The sequence below is a fragment of the Pelophylax lessonae genome (assembly GCF_965119305.1).
Source record: "Pelophylax lessonae genome assembly, chromosome: 11".
Taxonomy (NCBI): Eukaryota; Metazoa; Chordata; class Amphibia; order Anura; family Ranidae; genus Pelophylax; species Pelophylax lessonae.
This window is the reverse complement of record NC_138778.1, coordinates 96,943,245-96,969,200: the sequence shown is the minus strand read 5'-3', so window position 1 is coordinate 96,969,200 and position 25,956 is coordinate 96,943,245. Positions and strand designations below refer to the sequence as shown.

Below are 25,956 nucleotides of genomic sequence, written 5' to 3'. Positions count from 1 at the left end.
AATTAGGTTTCAGGTTATTTTATTCATGCTATTAAAAGATGATTACCAATTGGTTGCTATGGCTTAATGTTTGAGTTTTAAAACGTATATAGTTTATATATTACACCCATGACATTTTATATATTATACAGTATCTCACACAAGCGAGTACATCCCTCACATTTTTCATAATATTTTATTTGTCTTTTCATGTGACAACACTGAAGAAATGACACTTTTCTACAATGTAAAGTAGTGAGTGTACAGCTTGTATAACAGTGTAAATTTGCTGTCCCCTCAAAATAACTCAACACGCAGCCATTATTGTCTAAACCGCTGGCAACAAAAGTGAGTAACCCCTAAATGAAAATGTCCACATTGGGCCCAAAGTGTCAATATTTTGTGTGGCCACCAATATTTTCCAGCACTGCCTTAGCCCTCTTGGGGATGGAGTTCACCAGAGCTTCACAGGTTTCCACTGGATTCCTCTTCAACTGCTCCATGATGACATCATTGAGCTGGTGAATGTTAGAGACCTTGCGCTCCTCCACCTTCTGTTTGAGGATGCCCCACAGATGCTCAATAGGGTTAAGGTCTGGAGACATGCTTGGCCAGTTCATCACCTGTACCCTCAGCTTCTTTTGCAAGGCAGAGGTCACTTTGGAGAGGTGTGTTGGGGTCTTTATGTTGAAATACTGCCCTGCGGTCCAGTCTCCAAAGGGAAGGGATCATGCTCTGCTTCAGTATGTCACAGTACATGTTGGTATTCATATGTTCCCTCAAAGAACTGTAGATCCCCAGTGTTGGCAGCACTCATGCAGCCCCAGACCATGACACTCCCAACACCATGCCTGACTGTAGGCAAGACACACTTGTCTTTGTACTCCTCACCTGTTTGCCACCACACTCGTTTGACACCATCTGAACCAAATACATTTATCTTGGTCTCTTTAGACCACAGGACATGGTTCCAGTAACCCACGTTCTTAGTCTACTTGTCTTCAGCAAACTGTTTGCAGGCTTTATTGTGCATTATCTTTATTCTGGGACGACAGCCATGCAGACAACTTTGATGCAGTGTGCGGCGTATGGTCTGAGCACTGACAGACTGACCCCCCCACCCCTTCAACCTCTGCAGCAATGCTGGCAGCACTCATACGTCTATTTCCCAAAGTCAACCTCTGGATATGATGCTGAGCATGTGCACTCAACTTCTTTGGTCAACCATGACGAAGCCTGTTCTGAGTGGAACCTGTCCTGTTAAACCGCTGTATGGTCTTGGCCACCATGCTGCAGCTCAGTTTTAGGGTCTTGGTAATCTTCTTATAGCTTAGGCCATCATTATGTAGAGCAAAAATTCATTTTTTCAGATCCTCAGAGATTTCTTTGCCATGAGGTGCCATGTTGAGCTTCCAGTGACCAGTATGAGAGAGTGAGAGCGATAACACCAAATTTAACTCACCTGCTCCCCATTCACACCTGAGACCTTGTAACACTAATGAGGAAAATGGCTAATTGGGCCCAATTTGGACATTTTCACTTAGAAGTGTACTCACTTTTGTTGCCAGTGGTTTAGACATTAATGGCTGTGTGTTATTTTGAGGGGACAGCAAATTTACACTGTTATACAAGCTGTACACTCACTACTTTACATTGTAGCAAAGTGTAATTTCTTCAGTGTTGTCACATGAAAAGATCTAATAAAATATTTACAAAAATGGGAGGGGTGTACTCACTTTTGTGAGATACTGTATATATTACATAGACAGCATTTTGGATAGCAAATGTATAAACACAGAGAGTTAAAGGTATGTGCCTGTGCTATGAAAACATAATTGTAGACAGGTAATGTTGCAGTTTGAAGTGTGCAGGATTAATTAAAGTATATGTAGCTCTACCCTCGTAGAGGGTAAATTAGAGTAAACCTGGTAATCCACAAAATCAGAAATACATAATGGTATTAGAAAACAGTAATAGCAATGATAATCAATATTGCAATATCTCTTCTGTAAACAGTAGGCTTTCTCCACTTTAACATGTACTCTATATGAATGGCAGCAATACAATGTAGAATTCCCTAAAGAGGTACCTCTTACTACGGACAATAGGAAAATGAATGTGAGTCAGCTATCTGAGTAAGCAGTCTTTAGCCCTAGTCTTTAGCCCAAGTTCTTCCGCCAGCTAGCATTGGGGCCCAGTCTTTAAGGTGGTGCACATGAGTACAGTCCCAGTAAAGTCTGCATGCAGTTATTAATGCTTCTAGTTAGAAGGTTATTCCCTATGTGCTCAGTCTCTGCTAACAGCAACAGGTTAATGGCAGCAATGTCCTCTCACCAGTCCCAGCGATACAGCCACCGGGTTCACAGAGTTCAGATGTCAGCTTATTTCTGCATCTGCCACGATCAGCTCCAATAATCAGCACTAGGCCACATGCTTGTAGCAGGCTGATGTGCACACAGGAGCATTGATGTGCTATTCTATTCCAGCCAAATAGAAAGTTCCTCAGAATTCAGCCTGAGAAAATACAACTCCCTCTCCCCATTGTAGTTCAATGGTCCATAGACTTCCATAGTAAAGTTTATTTCCTGAACTTCATCTTCAATGATTTATTTCTGCCAATCATCAAGTTTCTTGAGTTCCTTCTGCTTTTCATCTCCCCCTGGTGGATGAAGACAAGGTAGTGTTAACCCATTCAGCTGAAGTCCATTCGGATCACTCAAAGTCACACTCTAAATCGCAAAACTTAAGAGTCGCACTAGAGGAAACGTAGCCACTACAGTGCGACTTTGGAGTGCAACTTGGATGCAACTTTGATTGCAGCTTTGATCCAACTTTACACTCTCAGGATCAAAGTCTCATCAAAAGTTGCATTAAAGTAGTGCAGGTACCTTTTCAAAGTCACTGATTTTTAAAGTTGTATAGATGGGAACAGGTGCCATTAAAATCAATGGGCTGTGACTTGCCATGCGACTTTGCGTGTCCAAATTCACATGACAAGTCGCACTAGTGGATAGGGAGCTTTAGTCTACATTTCCAATTTGCGATTTAGAGTGCGACTTTGATCCGACTTTACACTCCCTGGATCAAAGTCGCAACAGAAGTTGCATTAAAATAGTCCAGGTACCTTTTCAAAGTCGCTGATTTTCAAAGTCGCATTGATGAGAACGAGTGCCATTGAAATCAATAGGCTGTGATTTGTCATGGGACTCTGTGTGTCCAAAGTGGCAAGACAAGTCCTACTAGTGAAAACGTAGACTTAGTGTAGTTGCCTGTACTATGATCATTGTAGACTGTGAGCTGAGACCCCAGAGCACTTCCAGCTACACTGACAGTCCCCCCCCCCTTTCCGGTGTCCAGCTTCCTTCTCCTATGGTAGTCTTCATTCAAAGCCCTGCACAGCTATACTGTATATATAAATATATATATATAAATATATATATATATATATATATATATACTGTATATGTGTCCTGTGTGAATTATTTCTTCATTTTCTCATGAATTAGGATGTACAATGCATCCTTATTGATGAGAAAACAATGGGCGGGAACCTATGATCAGCTCCTCCCATCCTGTATACTCCCACTGGCTACACAGGAACATTGTCCCTCCCTGAAAGTGATGTCACTAGCTTTCAGTAACCACGCCCACTTGTTTCTCTTGGACTCAGCAGGAAGAGGAATTGAAGTCATGTGACAGCACTGAAAACTGCAAAATAAAGGGAGAAAAACTGGAGTTTTTTTATTTTGACACATAAGGCTGAACTCCGCGCACATTAATCATTGCAGGGGAGAATTTAAGGCATTAGACTGGACTTCCACTTTAAGTGAATAAGGTGAAGCTGTGCAGCTGGTCTGACTTCAATCATCCAAACCTACGCAAGCAAAAATATTTTTATATTTTTCCCTTGCAAGTGATTCGATATTCTTTTGCAAAGTGAGTTTTCACTGTGTTGACTAAGGTAAGTGAAAATTCCTTTGCAATGGGAAATTCACTATGCAATATGGCCATGCTGTACTCTTTTGGTAAATCAGACACAGCGTTTATTACTTGATCTAATATTTTTTTATGATTGGTATTTTAATAATTTGCTGCTCTTAAATGTTATATTCCATATTTCTGGGTAATAGGTAAGTTTAGTGTCACTGTGTTGTTTGATTTTAACTTTAATTTTAACTTTTAACTCTGGTCTGTTTCTCAGGTTCTCCAGTGGCTGCAAGTAAAACTTGGCCTTCTTTTGAAACTACATCTAATCCTGCTGTACCATTTTCAACAAGCTTGTCAATGCCATCTTCCCACACCTTCCCACCTGCAGCTTACAGTTCAGTGCATAGCGGTAGCTACTTCTCTTCCCTACCACCACATATGATGCCTTCATCTTCAGTAGGACATGCAAACTCTCCAAATACATTGCTTCCTAGCATGATGACTCCTGCTGTTAATCATGGAAATACCTTGCAACAAATGATGCAAAATGGAATGGTGTCACAAACTATGAATAGTGCTTTGGTTTCTAATGTCCCACCAGCTACCCAGTGGTCTCCAACCACACCCATGTTTTCTTTGGCTAATGTCTTATCTTTGGCTATGAGCATGGCTCAGACTTTGTTACCAGTGGCATCAACAGCTACCACACAGCCTCAAGGAATCCCTCATGGAGGTACTATCTTTCCCCAGCCAATGTCTGGACATGCCCAGCCACCTCTGATGTATCCAACAAGTTATTCTCAACCTCAAAGTCCAGTCAAGGACTTTCAAGGGCAGTCCCCTTATGTATATCCTGGATCCACCAATAGCAGCGGAATGTTTCTTCAAAACATGCCAGGGCAAACTTTTTCTAATATGGGAGGCAATTACTCTCAGGCCTTTGTAAACTCAGATTCGAAACCAGACAGCAGAATGTTTCCTCACCAAGTGCCACCTACTAACATACCAGGATACCCTATGAAGCTTCCCCAACAGATGGAAATTCCATCTTCCCCTGGCATTGTGGCGAACTTACCAGAACTGCAGCCAGGTATAGGAAGCTTCTGTGAGACATCTTCAGCTCCAACTGGAAATCAGAGTTTGGAAACTACTGGATGTGTGGTGGGACAGACCATGAACCAATCTGTAAGCATACGTTTTTAATATGTGAGGTGGTATCAGACATTTATTTCTGGACCTATGTCTAGCAGTCACGTGATAAACAGGTTCAGTTCCAGGCAGATACTCTAAATGAATCAATCCTTAGTTTAGGATAGAGCCTACAAAAATAATTATAAAGTTTAACTTTTCTTTCACTAAGTAAGAAAGTCTTACGAACCATCTTGCTTTAAGTAATTTTTTTGCAAAATTTTGTACAGGCAAACTCACTTTTCATTGACTTCTACACATGTACAAAGTCCAGCTAATACAAATTAAAATTTTACTGTGTGGGCTTATTTGCATAGAAATTGGATGGCTAGGAGATTCCCACCCAAAAGCCATCATTAGTTCACACAGTCTGTAAATAGAATTTCTTTGACCAAAAGTGTAAAAATCGTAAATTAGGACAATTGTTTTGACCTGTCTTATTCTACCGAAACTGCTCCTGCATCTATCCCAAGATGTATACAGTAAAAAAAAGTATTTGCAGAAAATTTGAGAGCCCTTTCCAGGTTCCTTGCATATTCTTACTGAAAGTGCAGGAAAACCTTGATTATTCTACATTGTATATGGCAGGCTGTGTGTGGGAACTTGTGGAGTTGTTCAGTATGGTGGCTATACACTGGACTTTAGTGGTTGATAAGTATCATTGTTTTAGGTATCTATATATGTATTTATCCCTTTGGGGATCTGAGAACAATATGTAGATATAGGTAGTAATACCTTTTTGGAGCTTGCCAGAACTGAACCTTTGTTTATGACAAAACAGTTTTTCTGTGTATAGTACTGCTGTGTTGGATTTAATATTCAGAGGGGTTAGTGTTATTCATTAGGTACAGACTTGAAGTTGGAATCATTGTTGTAGAAGGAGGCAAATACTGCTTCATTATGGCTGTCTTTTATTGGTAGTATTTGTACAATAAGCAGACAGTAGAACCATTGAAACATAGTTCAGAGTTGACTACTGCTTCCTGCCTTACGTTATGGTAAGTTTTGCTTTAACATGATGTTAAATAGCTATGCGCACGAGCCTTGCAACTAACTGACAATCCCAAAAGGGATTCTCTGCTACTTTAATCAAATGATCCTATACGGTACATATAATAACTATATATTATGCCAAGCCTTAACTCAAAAAATAATAACTTTAAAGCTGGCTCAATGCAGGTTACATGTTTTTTTTCTTTATTCTTGCTTCATTAATTAAGGGCAACATTTATCAAGAGTAAGCAAATGTAGGCACATCGCAATGCCTAGCTTTGCCTGCATTTGCTAGCATTCAATGACCACTTGCCCTGCAGATTCTTGGTATTTACAATATCAATCTGGGCTGATTGTAGTGGTGAAGGATTTTAATGCTAAAGGTTTCATTTGTGAGCATCATGTTGAACTAATAAGTGTGGGAAGTGAAGAAATGTTGGGAATGTTAACATTAGGATCAGGTCGTATAAATTAAATCTAGTAAATACAGCAAATGTTGCTGGGACCTGACTTTTTCCCCAAAGACAGAGAAATCCATAGGTTTGGGAAATAGGACCTAGCCTGGTAAATCTGCAGGTAACTTAGACCTGCAAATGCACTTTATTATTTACATGTTCGCATGACCTGATGGGTAATTGCTCTTGATAAATACGCTGCTTTCGGAGACAGGGATGCGTTGCAGTATTTTTTAAAAATGTGCATTTTTGTTCGTAGAATTTTTTTAAAATATACATGGTAGCAAGTGTATGAAAGTAAACTAAGGTCATTAAATTAACGCATTGTTTTACTGTTTTAATTGAATTGATAATATTTTAGCGTATGAATGAAGATATAGAGCACTGTGTCAGGGGTTCATATACAGCATTTATATACAGTACAGTATGAACTATTATATTTATTCTAAGCCAACCAAGGTACGCTTTGGAGTATACCTGGGTGATAGGACCTCTTCAGTCCTTTGTGACCGATGCAGTCAATTTCATGCCATAGACAGTTTGCTTTCTAACTTTCAAGTATGAAATCAAAAAATAGGGCTAAGCTCTGTAAAGTCCTGTGTAATCCTGACTGCATGCCAAACCTGTGCATGGATGGCAGATTGTGACATTTAAACTCCACACCCCTGATACACAAGTCTACACAACAACCCCCAAACAACTTGAGCACATGTCACGCAAGGTCCTGCAGTACAATTGTGGTTCAGATTATGGCTCTAGAAGCATAGCCAAACACCAAAGGTCCAGGAGACATGGGAGTCTGAGTCACCTGGCACATGTCTTCATCGTAGAAGGTTAATAGATTGGTTTGGCAAGAACGATTTTTCATGAATCCATGTCCACTTCACACTCTGTGCATTCATTTGTTATTCCTCTTCACACTAGTACACTTATAGGAGCTTTTTTGGTGCTATTTAAAATGTGATGTCCAAATGACTGGATTTTGCAAAATAGCTTTGCTTATAAGAACAAAATTATCTTTACAAAGAGAAAATCAAATAGATTTCTCCTTTAAAAACAACAGTTGCACTCCACATCAGTTCTTCCCAGCCATGGCCTTCAGTGCACTCTCTTCATGTCTTATATGGAGTATTAATCAATCATGGCACTATAAATGTGCCCAAAATCACTGCCCTGGAAGTGCTAACAAAACTCCCAGGAGGACATGTCCAAAGGTGCCGTGATCCTCCAAGGAAAGAAGTGCCCAGAATCCAGCCTACATTGAGGCATAGATGTCCTCATGCACAGTGCAGAATGACAGTGCTACTCAGACCAGCACCCACTGACAACTGTCAGATTCAAAGCCGTTACTTCTTCCACCCAAATTACTCTCATTTCTATGCAGCTATGTACATGTGCTTACATGCTACAAAAGGAGATAGCTGAGGAATGCGTTTTATCAGTCTGTTGTTGCTCTTTTACTGTGAAAGGAAGGTGACCAAAATATATTAATAAAAATCACCAAATATACACATATTAAACATTAGTTACATAGTTTGTGAGGTTGAAAAAAGACATCAGTCCATCCAGTTCAACCCATGATGTGTGTGTTAGTACATTGTATACCCCTGTATGTTGTGGTCTTTAAGGTGCCCATCTAATAGTTTTTTGAAACTATCGATGCTCCCTGCTGATACGACTGCTTGTGGAAGCGAATTCCACATCCTTACTGCTCTGGCAGTGAAGAACCCCTTACGTATTTTGAGGTTAAACCATTTTTCCTCTAGTTTTAGTGAGTGGCCACGTGTCTTATTGTATTCCCTTTCTCTAAAAAGTTTGTTCCTTATGCTAGGGTCTTCACCAGTACAGTATTTGTACATTGATATCCTATTCCCCCTCAAGCGTCTCTTCTCCAGAGAGAATAAGTTAAATGCTTGTAGTCTTTCCTCATAGCCGATGCCCTCTATTCCCCTAATTATTTTTGTTGCCCTTCTCTGGGCTCTCTCCAGTTCCAGCACATCCTTCCTGAGGACCGGTGCCCAGAACTGTACAGCATACTCCACATCTGGCTGGACCAGAGTCTTCAGAGTGGGAGAATAATCTCTTTATTTCTGGAGTGAATCCCCTTTTTTATACATGCCAGTATTCTGTTGGCTTTGCTTGCAGCGGCTTGGCATTGCATGCCACCGCCAAGCCTGTTGTCCACTAGGACCCCCAGGTCCTTTTCAATCTTAGATTCACCCAGAGGTTTCCCCCCTAGTGAGTAGCTTGCTTTCGTGTTTCTGACGCCCAAGTGCATTACTTTACATTTTTCAACATTAAAACTCATCTGCCATGCAGTTGCCCACCCCATTATTTTGTTCAGGTCCGCTTGTAAGATTTCCACATCCTGCATAGAAGATATTGGCACGCTTAGTTTAGTATTATCCGCAAATACCGAGATTGTGCTGGATATCCCCTCCTCTAGATCATTTATGAATAAATTAAACAAGATTGGTTCCAGGACAGAACCTTGTGGGACCCCACTTTCCACACCTGCCCAATCTGAGTACTCTTTCATTTATCACCACCCTCTGGACTTTCCCCTTGAGCCAGTTCTCTATCCAGGTACTAACCCTATGGTCCATACCTACATTCCTTAGTTTGTACTGTAAGCATTTGTGGGGAACGGTGTCAAAGGCCTTTGCAAAGCCAAGATACACCACATCCACAGGCTTACCTTTATCTAGGTGGCAGCTCACTTCATCGTAGAAGGTTAATAGATTGGTTTGGCAAGAACGATTTTTCATGAATCCATGCTGATTACCACTAATAATACCGTTTTCATTACTAAAGTCTTGTATATGGTCCCTGAACATCCCCTCCAAAATCTTGCAGATTACTGATGTTAGGCTGACCGGCCTATAGTTACCCGGGATATATATCGGCCCATTTTTAAATATTGGTACCACGTTGGCTTTTTTCCAATCAGCTGGCACCATACCCATCTGTAGACTATCCTTAAAGATCAGGAATGATGGTCTGGTAATCACCTGTCTGAGCTCTTTAAGAACCCTCTGGTGCAAGCCATCCGGTCCCGGTGATTTATTTATGTTAAGCTTCTCTAGTTTAGTTCTAAGTCTATCTTCTGTTAGCCATGGCGGTACTTCCTGAGGTGTATTATTTAGTTTAGCCTTACAAGCTGGGTTAGTGTAGCCCCCCATTCATTTGTGAAGACTGAAGAGAAGAAATTATTTAACACTTCCGCCTTTTCTCTTTTCTCTGTCCTCTGTGGCCATATTTCCCTTGTCGTCTTTTATGGGGCCAATGTGTTCTGGCCTTGCTTTCTTACTGTTTATATACTTAAAGAATTTCTTGGGGTTCTTTTTACTCTCTTCCGCTATATGTCTCTCGTGTTCTATTTTAGCCACCTTGATTTCGTCTTTACATATGTTATTACACTCTTGTATTTTTTGAAGACCTTTTCTTTAGTATTAATATGCATTTTTATGTTGTAGTTTAGCCACCCAGGGTTTAGTTTTGCTCTTTTTTTGTCCCTTCCCCTTTGTTAATAACAATGTGATTTGATGGAGTTCAGGGTGCCTCCTCCGCATTGGGAGGAGCTAAGCCCTTCAACCACGTAGAGAAGGACACCCTATCCTCCATACTCATGGAGGTATGCAGTCCGAGAACCTCTTACAGAGGCAAAAGAAAAGAAAGAAAAACAAAACAAAAGAAGAAAAGTAGAGAAAGAAGAGAAAAAAGGAAAATAAAAAGGGGGTGGGGAGAGAGAATGGACTCTGCACTAGAAACCCTAATCAGGTATGGTCCGGGGGTCATGTATATAATCCAAGGGCCCATATCCTTTTAAACACCTGTATATTGTCCTGTAAGGTGGCCGTTAACCGTTCGTTTACCATAATTCAGGAAAGTTAGTGCTTTAGCTGGTCAAATGGTATGATAGCCGACTTCCAATTTTTGGCAGAAACAAATAATTTTAGTGGAAACAAATATAAAAGTGAGGAGTCGTCTCTGGAGTGGTAGCCAATCTGGCCGGCACCAAGTACCATCTCAGCAGTACTTTCTAGTTTGCTTCAATAATGGAAGTGTTGATGAGTGAACTTGAAGCAGCCTGTGCAATTGAGTGCCAATCCTAAAGTTCAAGACTTTCCTGGATGTCTTGTTCCCATTTGGCCATGTAACCCAGCTTAGCCGAGGTGTATGTTAGAATAGTATATATTTCAGATTTATGCCCACAGACTTTATCATACTTGAGACATAGATGTTCCATAGGGGACATAGTTACAAGATCCCATTTGTGAGATAAAGCATGCAGGTAATGTTTTATTTGATTGTATCGAAAAAGTTCAGAGTTCGGCATTTGGTGCTTTTGAATCAAGGTTTGTTTACACAGCATTCCTTCATGATCGCATAGGTCCGCTATGCGTATAAAGCCTTTGTTGGACCGCCATTCGAACGCAAGAGTGAGGCCTGGGATGAAGTCCCTATTTCGTAAGAAGGGAGCTAAAGGGCTATGGGGTGGCCTAAAGTCATGAGGCTTAAATAATCTGTCCCAAATACTAAACGATAGTGAGAGGGAAGGACAAAAAATCGGAGGCCGATCCTTCGTTGGCAACCACATAACATGGGAAATCTGCCACTGTTGACAGGAGTATTATTCCACTGCCATCCATAGTGGGTGGGGTTGCTGGGAATGGAATTTGGTAAGTTGAGCCAACTGTGCCGCATAGAAGTATTTCAGCAGATCAGGAACTCCCAGTCCTCCCTTCTGTTTGGGGGGTAAACATTGTACGTTTGTTATCCCAATTAGAATGAATGGCCGATATGATATCTATGATTCTCCTTGTTTGGTCAGATGCCTGGCGATTAGGGACAAAACCCGCCTGTCCTGGGTGGATATATTGTGTAAGGAAGGAGTTCAGTCTGGAAGAAAGTATCTTTGTCATTAATTTAAAGTCCACATTTATTAAGGAGATTGGTCGGTAGTTGGAACAATCTTCATGATCCTTTACTGGTTTTGGTGTAACATGTATATAAGCTCATGTTCTGGAATGCAGTTACCCTGTCTAATGTAATTGAAGTAGGAGCATAAGTGGGGAATCAGAATCTCCTGATATCTCCTATAGTAATGGCCGGAGAAGCCATCTTGGCCTGGGGCTTTAGAAGAATGTAAGCTCTTTATGGCAGTACTGATTTCTAATTCTAAAAACTCATTGTCCATGAGTTCCACATGGGGCTGCTTAAGCTGTGTTAGAGGAACATCATGAAAGAAATCATCTGCATTGTCCTCTAGAAACCGATCCGGTTTATGATACAGCTTAGAGTAAAAATTATGAAATTCCTGTGGGATCAATTGGGAATTTTGGGTCGGGTGTCCATTAGGTAATCTCATTTGGGGTAAACTAGGTGTATATACCCAGGGTACCAGTCTTCTAGCTAGCAATGTGGTTGTTTTATCACCCATAGTGTAATATCTATGTCCTGACCAGCTAATGTGTTTTTCAGCCTTGGTTGTAAGACTCAGATTCAATGCTAGTCTAGCTGCTTCAATTTAATGTCTAATATCTACCTGTGGGGTCACTTGCTGTTCATTCATAAGGCCTTCTATTTCTGCCTCTTGCTGTTTAATCATGCCTTACCCAGCGCGTTTGGTTCTAACCGCTAGCTGAATAAGTTTGCCCTGAATGGTGGCCTTATGGGCCACCCTATTTATTGCGGGGGATGTGTCTGATGAGGAGTTTTCCCAAAAAAACTCTCGCAATTCTATCTCAGTTTCAGCACATTAGACGGGATCATTTAATAGAGAGAGACGTTAAGGCACCATGGAGAAGGGTGTGATTTCGTCCATAAATCAGTCAGCAATAGCTTAACAGGAAAATGATCCGACCAGGGGACAGGCAAGATTTTCACAGATGTAACATATGATAGTAATGAAGTATGTATAAGGATATTAAAATCTTGTTTTAAAACAGGCAGGTACTCAAATCAAAGCCAAACAATATACAGCATGTCAGAAACCTCGGTCAAAAACCCTTGCGAGCGTAATGACTTTACCGCAATACCTCAGCCCTACACATGTTTTGTCCAAAGGGACATCTTCACGGGGACTTGTAATAAGTAGCACCACTCTCCTCCACCAGCAGCTTCCAATACTGATGCAGGGGGAAATGAAGAATTATACGAAGACAGCTGTCATCTTATCAGCTTTAAGTCCCAATTGGATAGAATGAGGCGAATCACTCCAATCTGTGCTCCATTGGGATCAGTGGATAGCATGAGAATAGCAGAGTGACCATGGGGCCCCAGGAATTAGGTGCAGAGATGCCAGTCGGTATTGCCACTACTTTCCTAAACCACAGCAATGAGAATGATACCGGAGGGAGGGCTGTGACAAAGGTGTGGGATGGACTCCATTGCACCAAGCTTTATAACGGTTTCTTGCTATGCCCTTGCTGCTGGTGAATCCATCCTCTGAATTATTGCTTTTTTTATTTTCAAATGCTAGTAACAAAAAAAAAAGTGGTAAAAATTATGCATCATGAGGTTAACAATAGTGTTTCCCAGTCTCAGAAGCAAGTCAGTGATTATGAAAGGAACAGAATTAATTACATGCATACATTACTATACGCGTGTTATATTTACTTGAGAGGCTTTATTGAAAGTCTGTGAGTGGGGTCATATTTACAACCAAGTCCCGACCGTCTGAAAAATTCTAAAAACATGCAAGTCACAAAAAATGATAAATTACTTAAAAATGATTCAACTGTAACTTCAATAAAATGTTTCTTTAAAATATTTCCCATCTGTAAGAAGTCTGCATGGTTCCAAAACCTCACCTTTGGGGGGGGGGGGGTCCCACTTCACCATTCTAGTGTAAAAGAAATACAAATTTGAGAGTAGGATCCTCAATGGTATACCATGCATTCCATTCGGGTACAGAGATGCTTTCACCAGAGTCTGTGAGATACTGTGTATATATATATATATATATATATATATATATATATATATATATATATATATATATATATATATATATATATAAACAAGTCATTGGATGAGTAAAGTACCTGCCATCTATCTTAAACTCAAACCTGTAGAGTCCAATAAGTTTTTTTTAGTTCCACCAAGCTAAGCTTCTGTAAGCTGGTCTTCAGGTTGGTTGCAATGGGTTATGGTGTACCATTGTAATTAAAGTAGCCCTAATATACAATATTTAAACAGATCTCATCACAAATTTAAGACATTTGCAGGCAAAAGCACGGAAAAAGCAACTATTTTACGTTTTCCTGCAGCATTTTTAATGTAATTTTGTTTTTTCATTTACTTGCAAATGTGCCTTTTGAACTTGCTAGGAAATTTGGATACTCCAGAAGTGTCCATTTACCAGCACAGCCCCTCTGTCCTTGCATGTCCTAGCCATCTCCTTTTCTGGTTGTGCATAATTACTGTCTTGCTGGCCAAGGCCCTCCACTACCCCTCTCTTCACCTTTTGACATAACTATTTATATAGTTGCCAGTGCAGGAGTGGAGGGGAATACATTAGAGAAGCCGTTTTCAACCATAATGAAAACCCGTGGCTTAATACATATTGGCCTAAATTGATGAAAAATAATAGATTTTTTGTAGCAAAAAGTAAAAAAATATTGTTTTTTTTTGTTTTTTAAATTGGGGTTCTTTTTTTGTTTATAGTGCAAAAAAAAAAAAAATGCGTACAGGTGATCAAATACCAACAAAAGAAAGCTCTATTTGTGGGAAAAAAAGACATACATTTTATTTGGGTACAGCGTCGCACGACTGCGCAATTGTCAGTTAAACCAACGCAGTGCCATATTGCAAAAAACAGCCTGGTCAGGGAGGGGCTTTGTGTAACTAAAAGGCAAGGTTGATCCAACTGCTGGCTTTTATACAATTTTTAAAAAAATTTTCAGCATTTTGCCAAGGCACCCCTGAAGAAGCCTCAAGGCACCCCAGGGGTGGTAATAATGCTAAACCCTACCCCTCTACCTCATGTGATGAAGCCTTTTTAAAAGTCCATTTACTTATAGTTTAAACTTTTTTAGCTCACATGCTATACAGATGACCCCGCTTCTGCAGCAAGATTGAGGCTTCTTTTTCTAACTAAAAAGCATATATGTATGCACATGTGTACATATATCTATACACAGGGGTTTTCTAGCATTTTGGAAAACAAAGTGCACCCTTTGGAACCCATAGGAGTGAAGGGATTTGGGTGTTTGTAATGTATATAGTAAAATATATAAAGGGCAGGGGCCATAAATCTGTAATATACAGCATGGTGTATATAGTGCAGGAATCAGGAGTATATTATGTCCAGAGCTCAGAGATCAGTAATATATAAAGTAGTAAGAGTAAGGGTCAAGAGTATGTAATGCACTAAGTTAAGTGGTCAGGGGTATGTAATGTACAGCTGGCCTTACAGAGTGCAGTGGTTAGAGGTATGCAATGTACAGCCTAGTGTAGAGAGTGTAGTGCTCAGAAGTAGGTACTGTAGCTTACAAAGTGCAGAAATCAACAGTAATATACAGCACAGTGTACAAAAGTTCAGGAGTCAGCAGTATGTGTTATACAGTCAGCATACAGAGTGCAGGGGTCAGAAATATTAATGTACAGCCCAGCATACAGAGTGCAATGGTCGGAGTATGCAAAATGCAAGTTGCAGTGGTCAGGTGTCTATAAATAACATCTCAGCATATAGAGTGTAGTGGTCAGCAGTATGGCATTTACAGCCCGGTGTACATAGTTCAAGGGTCAGGACCATGCTACATGGAGCACAGCGTACAGACCACAGTGACCATAAATACAGTATATCATATGACAATCTCAGTTTTAAATGACTAAATTGTAATTAAATATCCACATATATCATGAAAGCCATTTTCAGCAGTCATTTCTCCAGTTTTCTAATGGTAAAACTGCTTACCTGTTACTGGTGACCACATTAACTATATTTATTAAAGTATTTATTTCTGTGCATTGCACTGGTTTTCAAGAGGGGGCTGCACAGTTCTGCTGGTAAACTCAGAGACTTAAAAACTGAAGTGATCAAATGATCACCATAATTAACCTATTTCCTCTAATTACCATATGTGAAGGTAGAAAGAAAAATGTAAAGACCCTCCCCTATGTATACACATACACACATATATACATATGCAGACAGGCAGAACTGGTCCACAGACACATGGAGAACATGTAAGTGCCAATAATAGAGTTCTCTGCTGCCTGTGTAAGGCAATTCATACATCTTTCACTTCACTCTGAAGAAGGGGCATGCCTCCTAAATACTGTATGTCAGTGCTTAGTGGAGGTACCATTTACATACTGTACCAAGGACACCACTCTGGTCACTCTCATTACCAGCTTGGCCCCTGAAACATATCAGTGTTTAGTGGAAGTACAATTTATACACTAAGGACACCAATATGGTCCCTCTCATTACCACAGTGTCTCTCCCTACTGGTTCTCCTGAAGTCCACATCAGTGAATCCATCCTGCCTTGCTTGATCTCCCAATTGCTTGCTTCACAGTAAGAGTCTGTCAATCAACTGGTGGTCCAGTAGATATTGTACTTTGGCGATATGTCCTGATCAAGTCACTTCATTGTTAGAGCAATTTTATATTTTTTTAAATGGGTTTACTTGCATTATCAAGGCTGTAAGATATGCACAGAAGATTTAATAGACACAGAAACTCTTAGAGCCCATTCAGACTAGCGTGACACGACTTTGGGGGGGCGACCTGTGAAGTCGCGTGCACCGCAACTTCGGCGCGACTTGCAGAGACTTCACATAATGGAAGTCTATGCAAGTCGCTCCGAGGTCGCCCCAAAGTAGTACAGGACCCTTTTTCTAAGTCGGAGCGACTTGTGTCGCTCCTAGTAGAACGGGTCCTGTGCTAATCAATGGACCGTGACATACCGCGACTTGTCAGGCTGACAAGTCGCCTGACAAGTCGCGCTAATGTGAATGGACTCTTAATGCATTCCATTTTTGTTACAATAGTAATTTCAGAACTAGTATTGCATATTATTATTTATTGCTGTGATAGTATAAATTTCACTTGAGTTTCAAGGTTATTGTTAGAGGTTAGGCCAAAAGCAGTACAAATTACAAATTGCAACTGTGTATTTATTAGTATAAGTGCCTGCATTTGTCTTGTTATCAGTCTCTTGTAATCCTCTGTAAGCCTAGGTTCACATTATTGTGTGCGCTTTTGCGTATCCACGTCATGGGTACAGCAGCCCGTTCATTTGAATGAGTTGCTGTACCCATAAGAAACACTGGTAAAAAAGTCCTGGAGCCTTTTATAAAAGCATGCCGCACGGCACCACATGGTACTGCGGCACCATGTAGTTTCACACATGCAAGAACTTGCTGCTTTTTTCGATACAGGGGGCGCCAGTAAGAATTAAAGGCACTCCTGCGTCTCTGCTAAAGAGCAGTGTTGCTAACCCGCTCATATCTGAACCTAAGCTAAAGCAGTACTTACACTTGGAGAGGAAGGACAGCACTAAAGTCCAGTTACAGGTGTTGCTTATGCATACAGTATGTGCTAACAATATGCTCTCAGAAGGAAAAAGTAAAGTGAGCAGAAGGATAGGTTTTTCTGTCTGCTGCTGCTCCTTCCCTGTCCAGTTACAGGTTTGCGGTGAGGTATGGTGGTGACCAAGTTATTTTGCTTAACTGCAAAAAGAGGAAAATCAGGTCTTGCTATGCTGTCTGGTATGGATGTGGTAATCTCAAGACTGGATGAACCAAAACTACCAATCGTTTTGAAGGAAAACAGCTACCTTAGGCTTAGTTTACACGTATGCAGTTTTCTTTTGATCTGTTTCTGCAGTGCTTTTTGCAGTGCGTTTTGCATTTTTGCACACGCGTATTTGAGGCAATTTGTGTTTAGGCAGATTAAAAAAAACTGCAAATTGCGGCAAAACGCACTACATGTGTTTCTGAAGCTTCTCAATTGAAGTCTATTGAACCAAAAAAGCAGCATTTTAGGTTTAAACCCTTTCCAAAAATGCAGCTGCTGAAAAAAGAATAGATCCCATAAGAAACCATGTTAAATTAACTGTAGTGCGTTTCTGCAAAAAGCAACAAAAAAACGCATAGTGTGAACCAAGCCTTATACTGATCTAAACTGTATGTATTCCACCTTTATATTAAGCTGCTTGCCTGGAGTCCAGCCTTAAGAGTTAGCATGTGCCTTTTAATTTCCTCAGTATATTACATTCTTGAGCTATGATATATTAGCTTTTATTGCATGCGTTAAACAGCTAACATTTTGGTGTAAGTGCTGCTAATACGTTTGGTATGCGCCAACAAATCATGCGCCAAAACTGATTATACATTCCCTTCAAAAGAAATATTCTTCTTTCCACTGGCATCTCCTGTATACATGGTGCAATAAGCAAGCTGTAGGTCTCAAATGTGTTAAAGTATAAGTAAAGTATATATCTTTTCGCAAACAAGGAAAAGGTGAACGAACACCCTAGAACAGTGATGGCGAACCTTGGTACCCCAGATGTTATGGAACTACATTTCCAATGATGCCTATGCACTCTGCAGTGTAGTTGAACATCATGGGAAATGTAGTTCCAAAACATCTGGGGTGCCAGGGTTCGCCATTATGCCCTACAACAGGGGTGTCAAACACAATTTCATTGTGGGCCGCATCAGCATTATGGTCGTCCTCAGAGGGTCGGTTCTATCTGTAGCCCACCACTATCAGAAGTCAAGAGCCCCCATCCTCCCTTACATCACAGTGCATCCCCTTTACCATGTGCTGCTGCTGTGAAAAAGCTGGAGGCAGAGCTGGGAAGCAGAAACTACAGGGTCTGGAGGAGAGCTGGAGTCAGCTTCCAGAGTTTGCTGAATGCTAAGACCAGTGGAGGCAGAGAGGAGGGGGTGCTGCAGCTGCACAGAGAGGTGCAGGATCTGTAGGAAGAGATGTGTCCTCCTCTCTGCTGCCAACTGCTGAGTTGGGGGGGGGGTGGTCCTCTCTGCAGCTGCAGGGTGAAGGACAGGATCTGACAGAGGAGTTCTGTTCTCTCTGCTGCCGTCTGCTAAGGCAAGGAGGGGGCAGAGATGCAGCTGCAGGAGAAGTGCAAGGGCCACATGAAATGGCCTGGAGGGCCGGATTCGGCCCGCGGGCCTTGTGTTTGACACCTGCGCCCTACAACCTCTCCACTTTCCATGGCTAATTAGCTGTGTAGCAGTCTAGGGATTTGAAATCCCCTCTCTTCTACTTTTTTCTGTAGGGCTTCTGTGACGGATCAGAACGATTCCAATTGGTCAGCACCAGCACATGACCACTTTGGCCAATTGGAATCACTCGGATCCATCCCAGAAGCCCTACAGGAAGAAGGGGAGTAGGAGCGGGGATTTGAAATCCCTGGACTGCTATACCAGCTGTTTAGGCAATGATAGCTAATCAGTACAGCAGGAATTGGAGCAGCCTTTCTCAACCTTTTCAACGCAGAGAAACGCTTGAAATAATTTTCAGATCTTAGGGACCCCCTGCTAATGACTATATTTACAACTCATGATACATTAGTGTGATGGTCAGTGGGATGAATGCTCCTTACATTTGTGGGCACTGGGAAGAATTACCTTCTTCCAGATAGCTAAAAAGATCAATGGTGTCAGGGGAAACTTATCTGAGAGGCAGAAATTGCTCATTGCTCAAGGAACCCCTAGCAACCTCTGGAGGAACCCTAGGGTTCCACAAAACCATGATTGGGAACCACTGGATTGGAGAGTGGTAAGGGTATAGGGCAGTGATGGCGAACCTTGGCACCCCAGATGTTTTGGAATGACATTTCCCATGATGCTCATGCACTCTGCAATGTAGTTGAGCATCATGGGAAATGTAGTTCCAAAACATCTGGGGTGCCAATGTTCACCATCACTGGTATAGGGTGTTAGTACATAATTTCATTTTTTTTAAACAGTGAACTTACACTTTAAGGCTGCATCAGCTGCAGTTATCCTCCCTCTTGTATGTAAAAGGCCATGACACGAACCTGACATGAACCTGACATTGATCTGAACAATTCTGAATCAGTCAGAAGTCTGCTTTGCTAATCTCAGCAAATACAGAGGTTTTAAAAACCAAGCGACCATGTTTTATTGCCAGTATAATATTGGCATGACTGCTTATATCTGTTAAGATAATTTATATATTCGTACAGACATGCATGATCCAAAACATTGCTGTGAAGGACCGTGCAGCAGATAACCTCTGTGTTCTGTGCCTTTTCAGGTGTACACTGTGCTATGATCTGTAGCATAGGAGATCCATATTATTAAATCCAGGGCATTATAGCTTTATACTATTGGCCTACTGGATTTTGCCAGCTGCTTGGCTGTTATTGATAGTGGTACATCCTAATTCTTTGCATCAATAAAGCTAAACTCCAGGCAGATGTGAAATACACAAAAGAATGCAGTTCTGTAATCATTATTACATCCTTAAATGTATTCTTTAAATGTAAGCAAGTGTACCCTAATCTGATGTGTATCAACCTCTTGCAGTCCCTGTACTACAGAGCCCAGCGATAGGGAGGGAAAATCAGCATAACAATCCAATCAGGTGTGTTGCAGTAAAAGCAGCATGCTAACAGGAGGAGAAAGCAGAGTGACGGAGAGATAAGCTCATCAGTGTGCTTTGCTTTTTATTTTCCATCGACAGGATACTTGTAAGTCCTAACAATCCTAATTAAATGCAGAAAAGAAAGAGGGGGTCCTCTCCCCTGCCAGAGAGCGATGTGCTGTGTGGCATAGCTGTGTAAGGTTGGGTTCACACTTATGAAAATTGAATGCGAGTTTCCCCGTATCCAATTTGCATAAAAGAAGAGTGTGATTGACACTTAATGGAGCCAGTTCACACATCTCAAGGGCAGCCGCGGAGCGCACTGCAGAAGGGTCCTGTGCATGTTTGGCACAGTTTCAGGTCAGAATTGAGGCAAAAATGTGGACCTAATTCGGACCTGAAACGGTGAACAGGGACGCACCGGACCCCCTGCTGCGAGCCGCACTGCAGATAGTGTGAACTCTGCTTAAATGTCAGGGCTGGGTATTTAGCAGTTTGCCTGGATTTCAGCTTTAAGTATAACTCAAAAGTGGTGATGCGCATAATTCCATTGATTGCATTAATATTTGCTTCCCTTGTTTCTATTGTTTGTGTGGATTGGTCAGTCTATTTCTTTACAATGACTGGCAAGTATAGCTAAACAAATATAATGAAGACAATTCAATATTTCCTTTTTTATGGGGACCATACAAAGTGGGAATTGGTCCCAAAAAGGTAGACCTTGCTGTTGTACACATTTTAGAGTTATAGATTGTAAGCTCTTAAAGAGACCCTGTCACCAGACCATTTATCTCAACAATCTTCCCATAGGATTAACTTATTTTATGCAAGGAATTTACTTGTAAAAGCATCCCTTGTGTAGACATTTGAAGGCCCTGAGACTGCTGCTGGGCATTCCGATCTTGGATGTGGTTTCAGCAAACTCAGAGCTGTCACTCAAGTGACATTCTATAGTATTATGCTTTGCCCAACCCCTGGCAACTAAATTAAAGTTTATGTAGGGAGGTGATGGGAGGGGCAAAGATGCTGGGTCAGCACAGACACTAATTAGACTGTCCCAGAGGAGGAGAGGGCTATGACATACAGGTCCCTCTCAAAAAATTAGCATATTGTGATAAAGTTCATTATTTTCTGTAATGTACTGATAAACATTAGACTTTCATATATTTTAGATTTATTACACACAACTGAAGTAGTGCAAGCCTTTTATTGTTTTAATATTGATGCTTTTGGCATACAGCTCATGAAAAACCAAAATTCCTATCTCAAAAAATTAGCATATCATGAAAAGGTTCTCTAAACGAGCTATTAACCTAATCATCTGAATCAACTAATTAACTCTAAACACCTGCAAAAGATTCCTGAGGCTTTTAAAAACTCCCAGCCTGGTTCATTACTCAAAACCGCAATCATGGGTAAGACTGCCGACCTGACTGCTGTCCAGAAGGCCATCATTGACACCCTCAAGCGAAAGGGTAAGACACAGAAAGAAATTTCTGAACGAATAGGCTGTTCCCAGAGTGCTATATCAAGGCACCTCAGTGGGAAGTCTGTGGGACGGAAAAAGTGTGGCAGAAAACGCTGCACAACGAGAAGAGGTGACCGGACCCTGAGGAAGATTGTGGAGAAGGACCGATTCCAGACCTTGGGGGACCTGCGGAAGCAGTGGACTGAGTCTGGAGTAGAAACATCTAGAGCCACCGTGTACAGGCGTGTGCAGGAAATGGGCTACAGGTGCCGCATTCCCCAGGTCAAGCCACTTTTGAACCAGAAACAGCGGCAGAAGCGCCTGACCTGGGCTACAGAGAAGCAGCACTGGACTGTTGCTCAGTGGTCCAAAGTACTTTTTTCGGATGAAAGCAAATTTTGCATGTCATTCGAAAATCAAGGTGCCAGAGTCTGGAGGAAGACTGGGGAGAGGGAAATGCCAAAATGCCTGAAGTCCAGTGTCAAGTACCCACAGTCAGTGATGGTCTGGGGTGCCATGTCAGCTGCTGGTGTTGGTCCACTGTGTTTTATCAAGGGCAGGGTCAATGCAGCTAGCTATCAGGAGATTTTGGAGCACTTCATGCTTCCATCTGCTGAAAAGCTTTATGGAGATGAAGATTTCATTTTTCAGCATGACCTAGCACCTGCTCACAGTGCCAAAACCACTGGTAAATGGTTTACTAACCATGGTATTACTGTGCTGAATTGGCCTGCCAACTCTCCTGACCTGAACCCCATAGAGAATCTGTGGGATGTTGTGAAGAGAAAGTTGAGAGACGAAAGACCCAACACTCTGGATGAGCTCAAGGCCGCTATCGAAGCATCCTGGGCCTCCATAACACCTCAGCAGTGCCACAGGCTGATTGCCTCCATGCCACGCCGCATTGAAGCAGTCATTTCTGCAAAAGGATTCCCGACCAAGTATTGAGTGCATAACTCAACATAATTATTTGAAAGTTGACTTTTTTTGTATTAAAAAACACTTTGCTTTTATTGGTCGGATGAAATATGCTAATTTTTTGAGATAGGAATTTTGGTTTTTCATGAGCTGTATGCCAAAATCATCAATATTAAAACAATAAAAGGCTTGCACTACTTCAGTTGTGTGTAATGAATCTAAAATATATGAAAGTCTAATGTTTATCAGTACATTACAGAAAATAGTGAACTTTATCACAAACAGTGTATGTACAAACAGGAAGGAATTGACTTCTGCAATGTTCTAGCAAGTTCAAATACACTTTGCAGGTGAATAAAAAAAAAATATTCATGGAAAGGAAAAACATTGCATCTAAGCATGTAAAATACTTTTTTTTTTTTTTTTTTTTTTGCGCTCGTACTTACAATTTTTTACCTTTTGATGACAGGGTCTGTTTAAGGGCAGGGAATCTTAATGGAGGTATGTGTCCTGTTCTGGCCAGTTATGGCACATCCTTGGGCACTATGATAAGTGGCATCACCTGTAATTAGGAAAAATGGAACTTAAGTAAACTGAGACAACTTGTGATGGACACACATTATAAACAACATCTTATTTCATGTATGACAACAAGCATGATGAAAGATGAACAAATGGGATCATGTTTAAAGGTTTAAGGTTTTTTATACCTTATTTTAACCACTCTTTTAAGAACCTTGTTTTTCTTAGTATATAAAGTCCACTTATCATATGTAGAGACAAGGAAGTTGCCAATTTGCTATAGGCCATTGTGAAAGTGTTGTCATTGTCTTGTAACAAACTAAACTGAGCACATTTGACAATATCATGAATAAAATGTAAAAATACATGGTTTTGGCCTATGTTTTGTATTTTAAATGCATTATTTATAGTAGCCTTATGGCTAGTTTCCAGGGATATCTACCACTATTGGTGCAATACTCTATATTACATTCTTACAATTGATTTATTTTTCTATAAAACCTGATTCCATAATTCACGTTAATGTAGCTTTCTTTTGCTGCTATCCTATGGTAGCAGAAGCCTAAATAGCCATGGGGCCCTGCTGTGCCATCTACCTCTCATTCCCAATGCTATTGGGAAATAGTCTCCAGCAATGACTCCTACCAACAGGAGTTGAACCATGATGTTTCAGCTTTCCCCCTAGCCATGAACTTTTCCCAAACTCTTTGTGATACACCCCAGGGACAGACTGCATTCATTATAATCAGCTTTAGAGATCCACCTAAGAGAATCATACGTTTACCATTACTGGAGAATTGCATTGCAGAAGATGTCTCAGGAACCTGTAGCTAAATGGCTCCCATATCTGTACTCTCTAGCTGCCATTCCAGTAAATATGTGGTTTTGCAATAGAGCTACCGGTATATAGTTACATGTCTGTTGAGAGCTAAACAATTACTGTTTTGCAAAGTCAAATCTGTTTTTTACCAATATGTAGAACAGATAATGTCCCTTAACTACTGATGGTGTTGGTTGGTTGGTCTCTAGCATCAACCTTAGCAGCGGTAATTAAGGTTGATCTGCCTGACCATAGCCCAAGTCTTTCAGTGCCAGGTGCAGGAACACAGAAAACGTTCCTGAACCTGACACCCTGCTGTCACTCTGCACTGGCATAAGGTGTCCTGGACCCTACAGCACAATGTCTCAAGCCTGGGGCTGTTTTGCAAGATTCAAAACACTTGGCAACTATAGACCTGTGTAGTGCTCTCCTAGATTATATATTACATTTATATTATACTATATAGCATACACTATATTTGGTAACGGGTTGGTGCAGGAATTTCTGTAGTTCTAAGACATCTTTGAAATATGTTTGACAGGCGAGCCACAAGGGTAACTAAAAGAAGTTACAAAGTTGTTATGGGACAGTAAATAATTAAACATTTAATTATACTTGTGTTTTAGGCTAATTCCCAAATCATATATGTAAATCTTTCTCATTTCCCCTTATGTTTATATACCGTATATACTCGTGTATAAGCCGACCCGAATATAAGCCGAGACCCCTAATTTTACCACAAAAAAGTGGGAAAACTTATTGACTCGAGTATAAGCCTAGGGTGGGAAATGCAGCAGCTACTGGACCCAACTGGACCACTACAAGACACAAAACAGGGGCTGTGGGCATGGTACAGGAGATGGCGCAGGTCATAATATAGGCATTGCACAGGTCATGGTAAGGGCATGGCACAGGTCAGGGCACAGGTGATGGTATAGGCATGGCACAGGTCATGGTACAGGCATGGCACAGGTCATGGTACAGGCATGGCACAGGTCATGGTACAGGCATGGCACAGGTCATGGTACAGGAGATGGTATAGGCATGGCACAGGTGATGGTATAGGCATAGCACAGGTGATGGTATAGACATGGCACAGTAAGTACAGGCATGGCACAGTATGTACAGGCATTGACCAGTATGTACAGGCATTGACCAGTATGTATAGGCATGGCACAGTAGGTATAGGCATAGCACAGTAGGTATAGGCATGGCACAGTAAGTACAGGCATGGTACAGGAGATGCATTGCTGAGGGCATGGTACAGGAGAATGTCCTGTACCATGCCCGCAGCACTGCATGAGGAAATACAGGGGCTGCATAGGCACTTACCTGTCGGTGAGCCGCTTTCGATTTAAAAATCGCGCCGCCCGGTGTCAATACTACGTCACCGCAAATGCGCCGCCGATGCTCGGGAAAACCCGAACACGTTTGGCTATTCCCGGGCATGCCGCACATGCACACGTCGGTGCCATTTTTATAAACACAGTGAAGCCAGTGACTCGAGTATAAGCCGAGGGGGGCACTTTCAGCATGAAAAAACATGCTGAAAAACTCGGCTTATACTCGAATATATACGGTACACAGTTGTTCTTTCCATATTAAGCAAATCCAAATAACCTTTTAAGCCCTTTACATTTTTTTTAAAGAACTGATATTTTAGAGATGTACTTCAACTAAAACATTTTGAAGAAAGGTTAGAACCATTATCAGGTTTTTTTTGCTATCTGTCACCATTGCAGAGGTTTCCCTTACTTGATACTCATCGGGACAGAAAGTTATGGAAAATTTCTCCATTGAAACAGCAATACAAACACTTTTTTAGCAGAGTGATGAGTCTCTACCAGGTCCTAATCACTGGCTAAATATTCCTGCCTTGTCCTGTTCCTATCAGTTCTTCTTTTGGTTACACGTAGACAGTAAGTAGAAGTGAATTTCCCCAGTCATAAACAGCAAAAAAGGAATAAAATGTAAGTTACTTTACAGTGAGAGATTTTTTAAAATGTATTCTGTATATCAAAAAAGAATACAATGCAGGTTGTTAACAACAATTCAGACATTCAGTGCATAACTGCTTCAGCTGTTGACATATA

The 25,956-nt window shown here is 41.1% G+C and overlaps 1 protein-coding gene and 1 long non-coding RNA gene across 3 annotated transcripts in view; one reads left to right on the top strand and one right to left on the bottom strand.

Annotated features, from left to right (window-relative positions):
• Positions 1–25,956, bottom strand: part of LOC309566786 — a 1,174,540-nt gene that overhangs the window by 805,273 nt on the left and 343,311 nt on the right. The gene's annotated exons all lie outside the window — the stretch shown is intronic.
• The window catches only part of WNK4 (WNK lysine deficient protein kinase 4), a 374,343-nt gene that overhangs the window by 310,245 nt on the left and 38,142 nt on the right, over positions 1–25,956 (top strand). For both annotated transcript variants that reach the window (XM_082272080.1, XM_082272079.1), the window contains one exon: positions 4,181–5,091. In XM_082272080.1, coding sequence (XP_082128206.1) covers positions 4,181–5,091 — 911 coding nt within the window. The remainder of the gene's footprint in view (positions 1–4,180; positions 5,092–25,956) is intronic.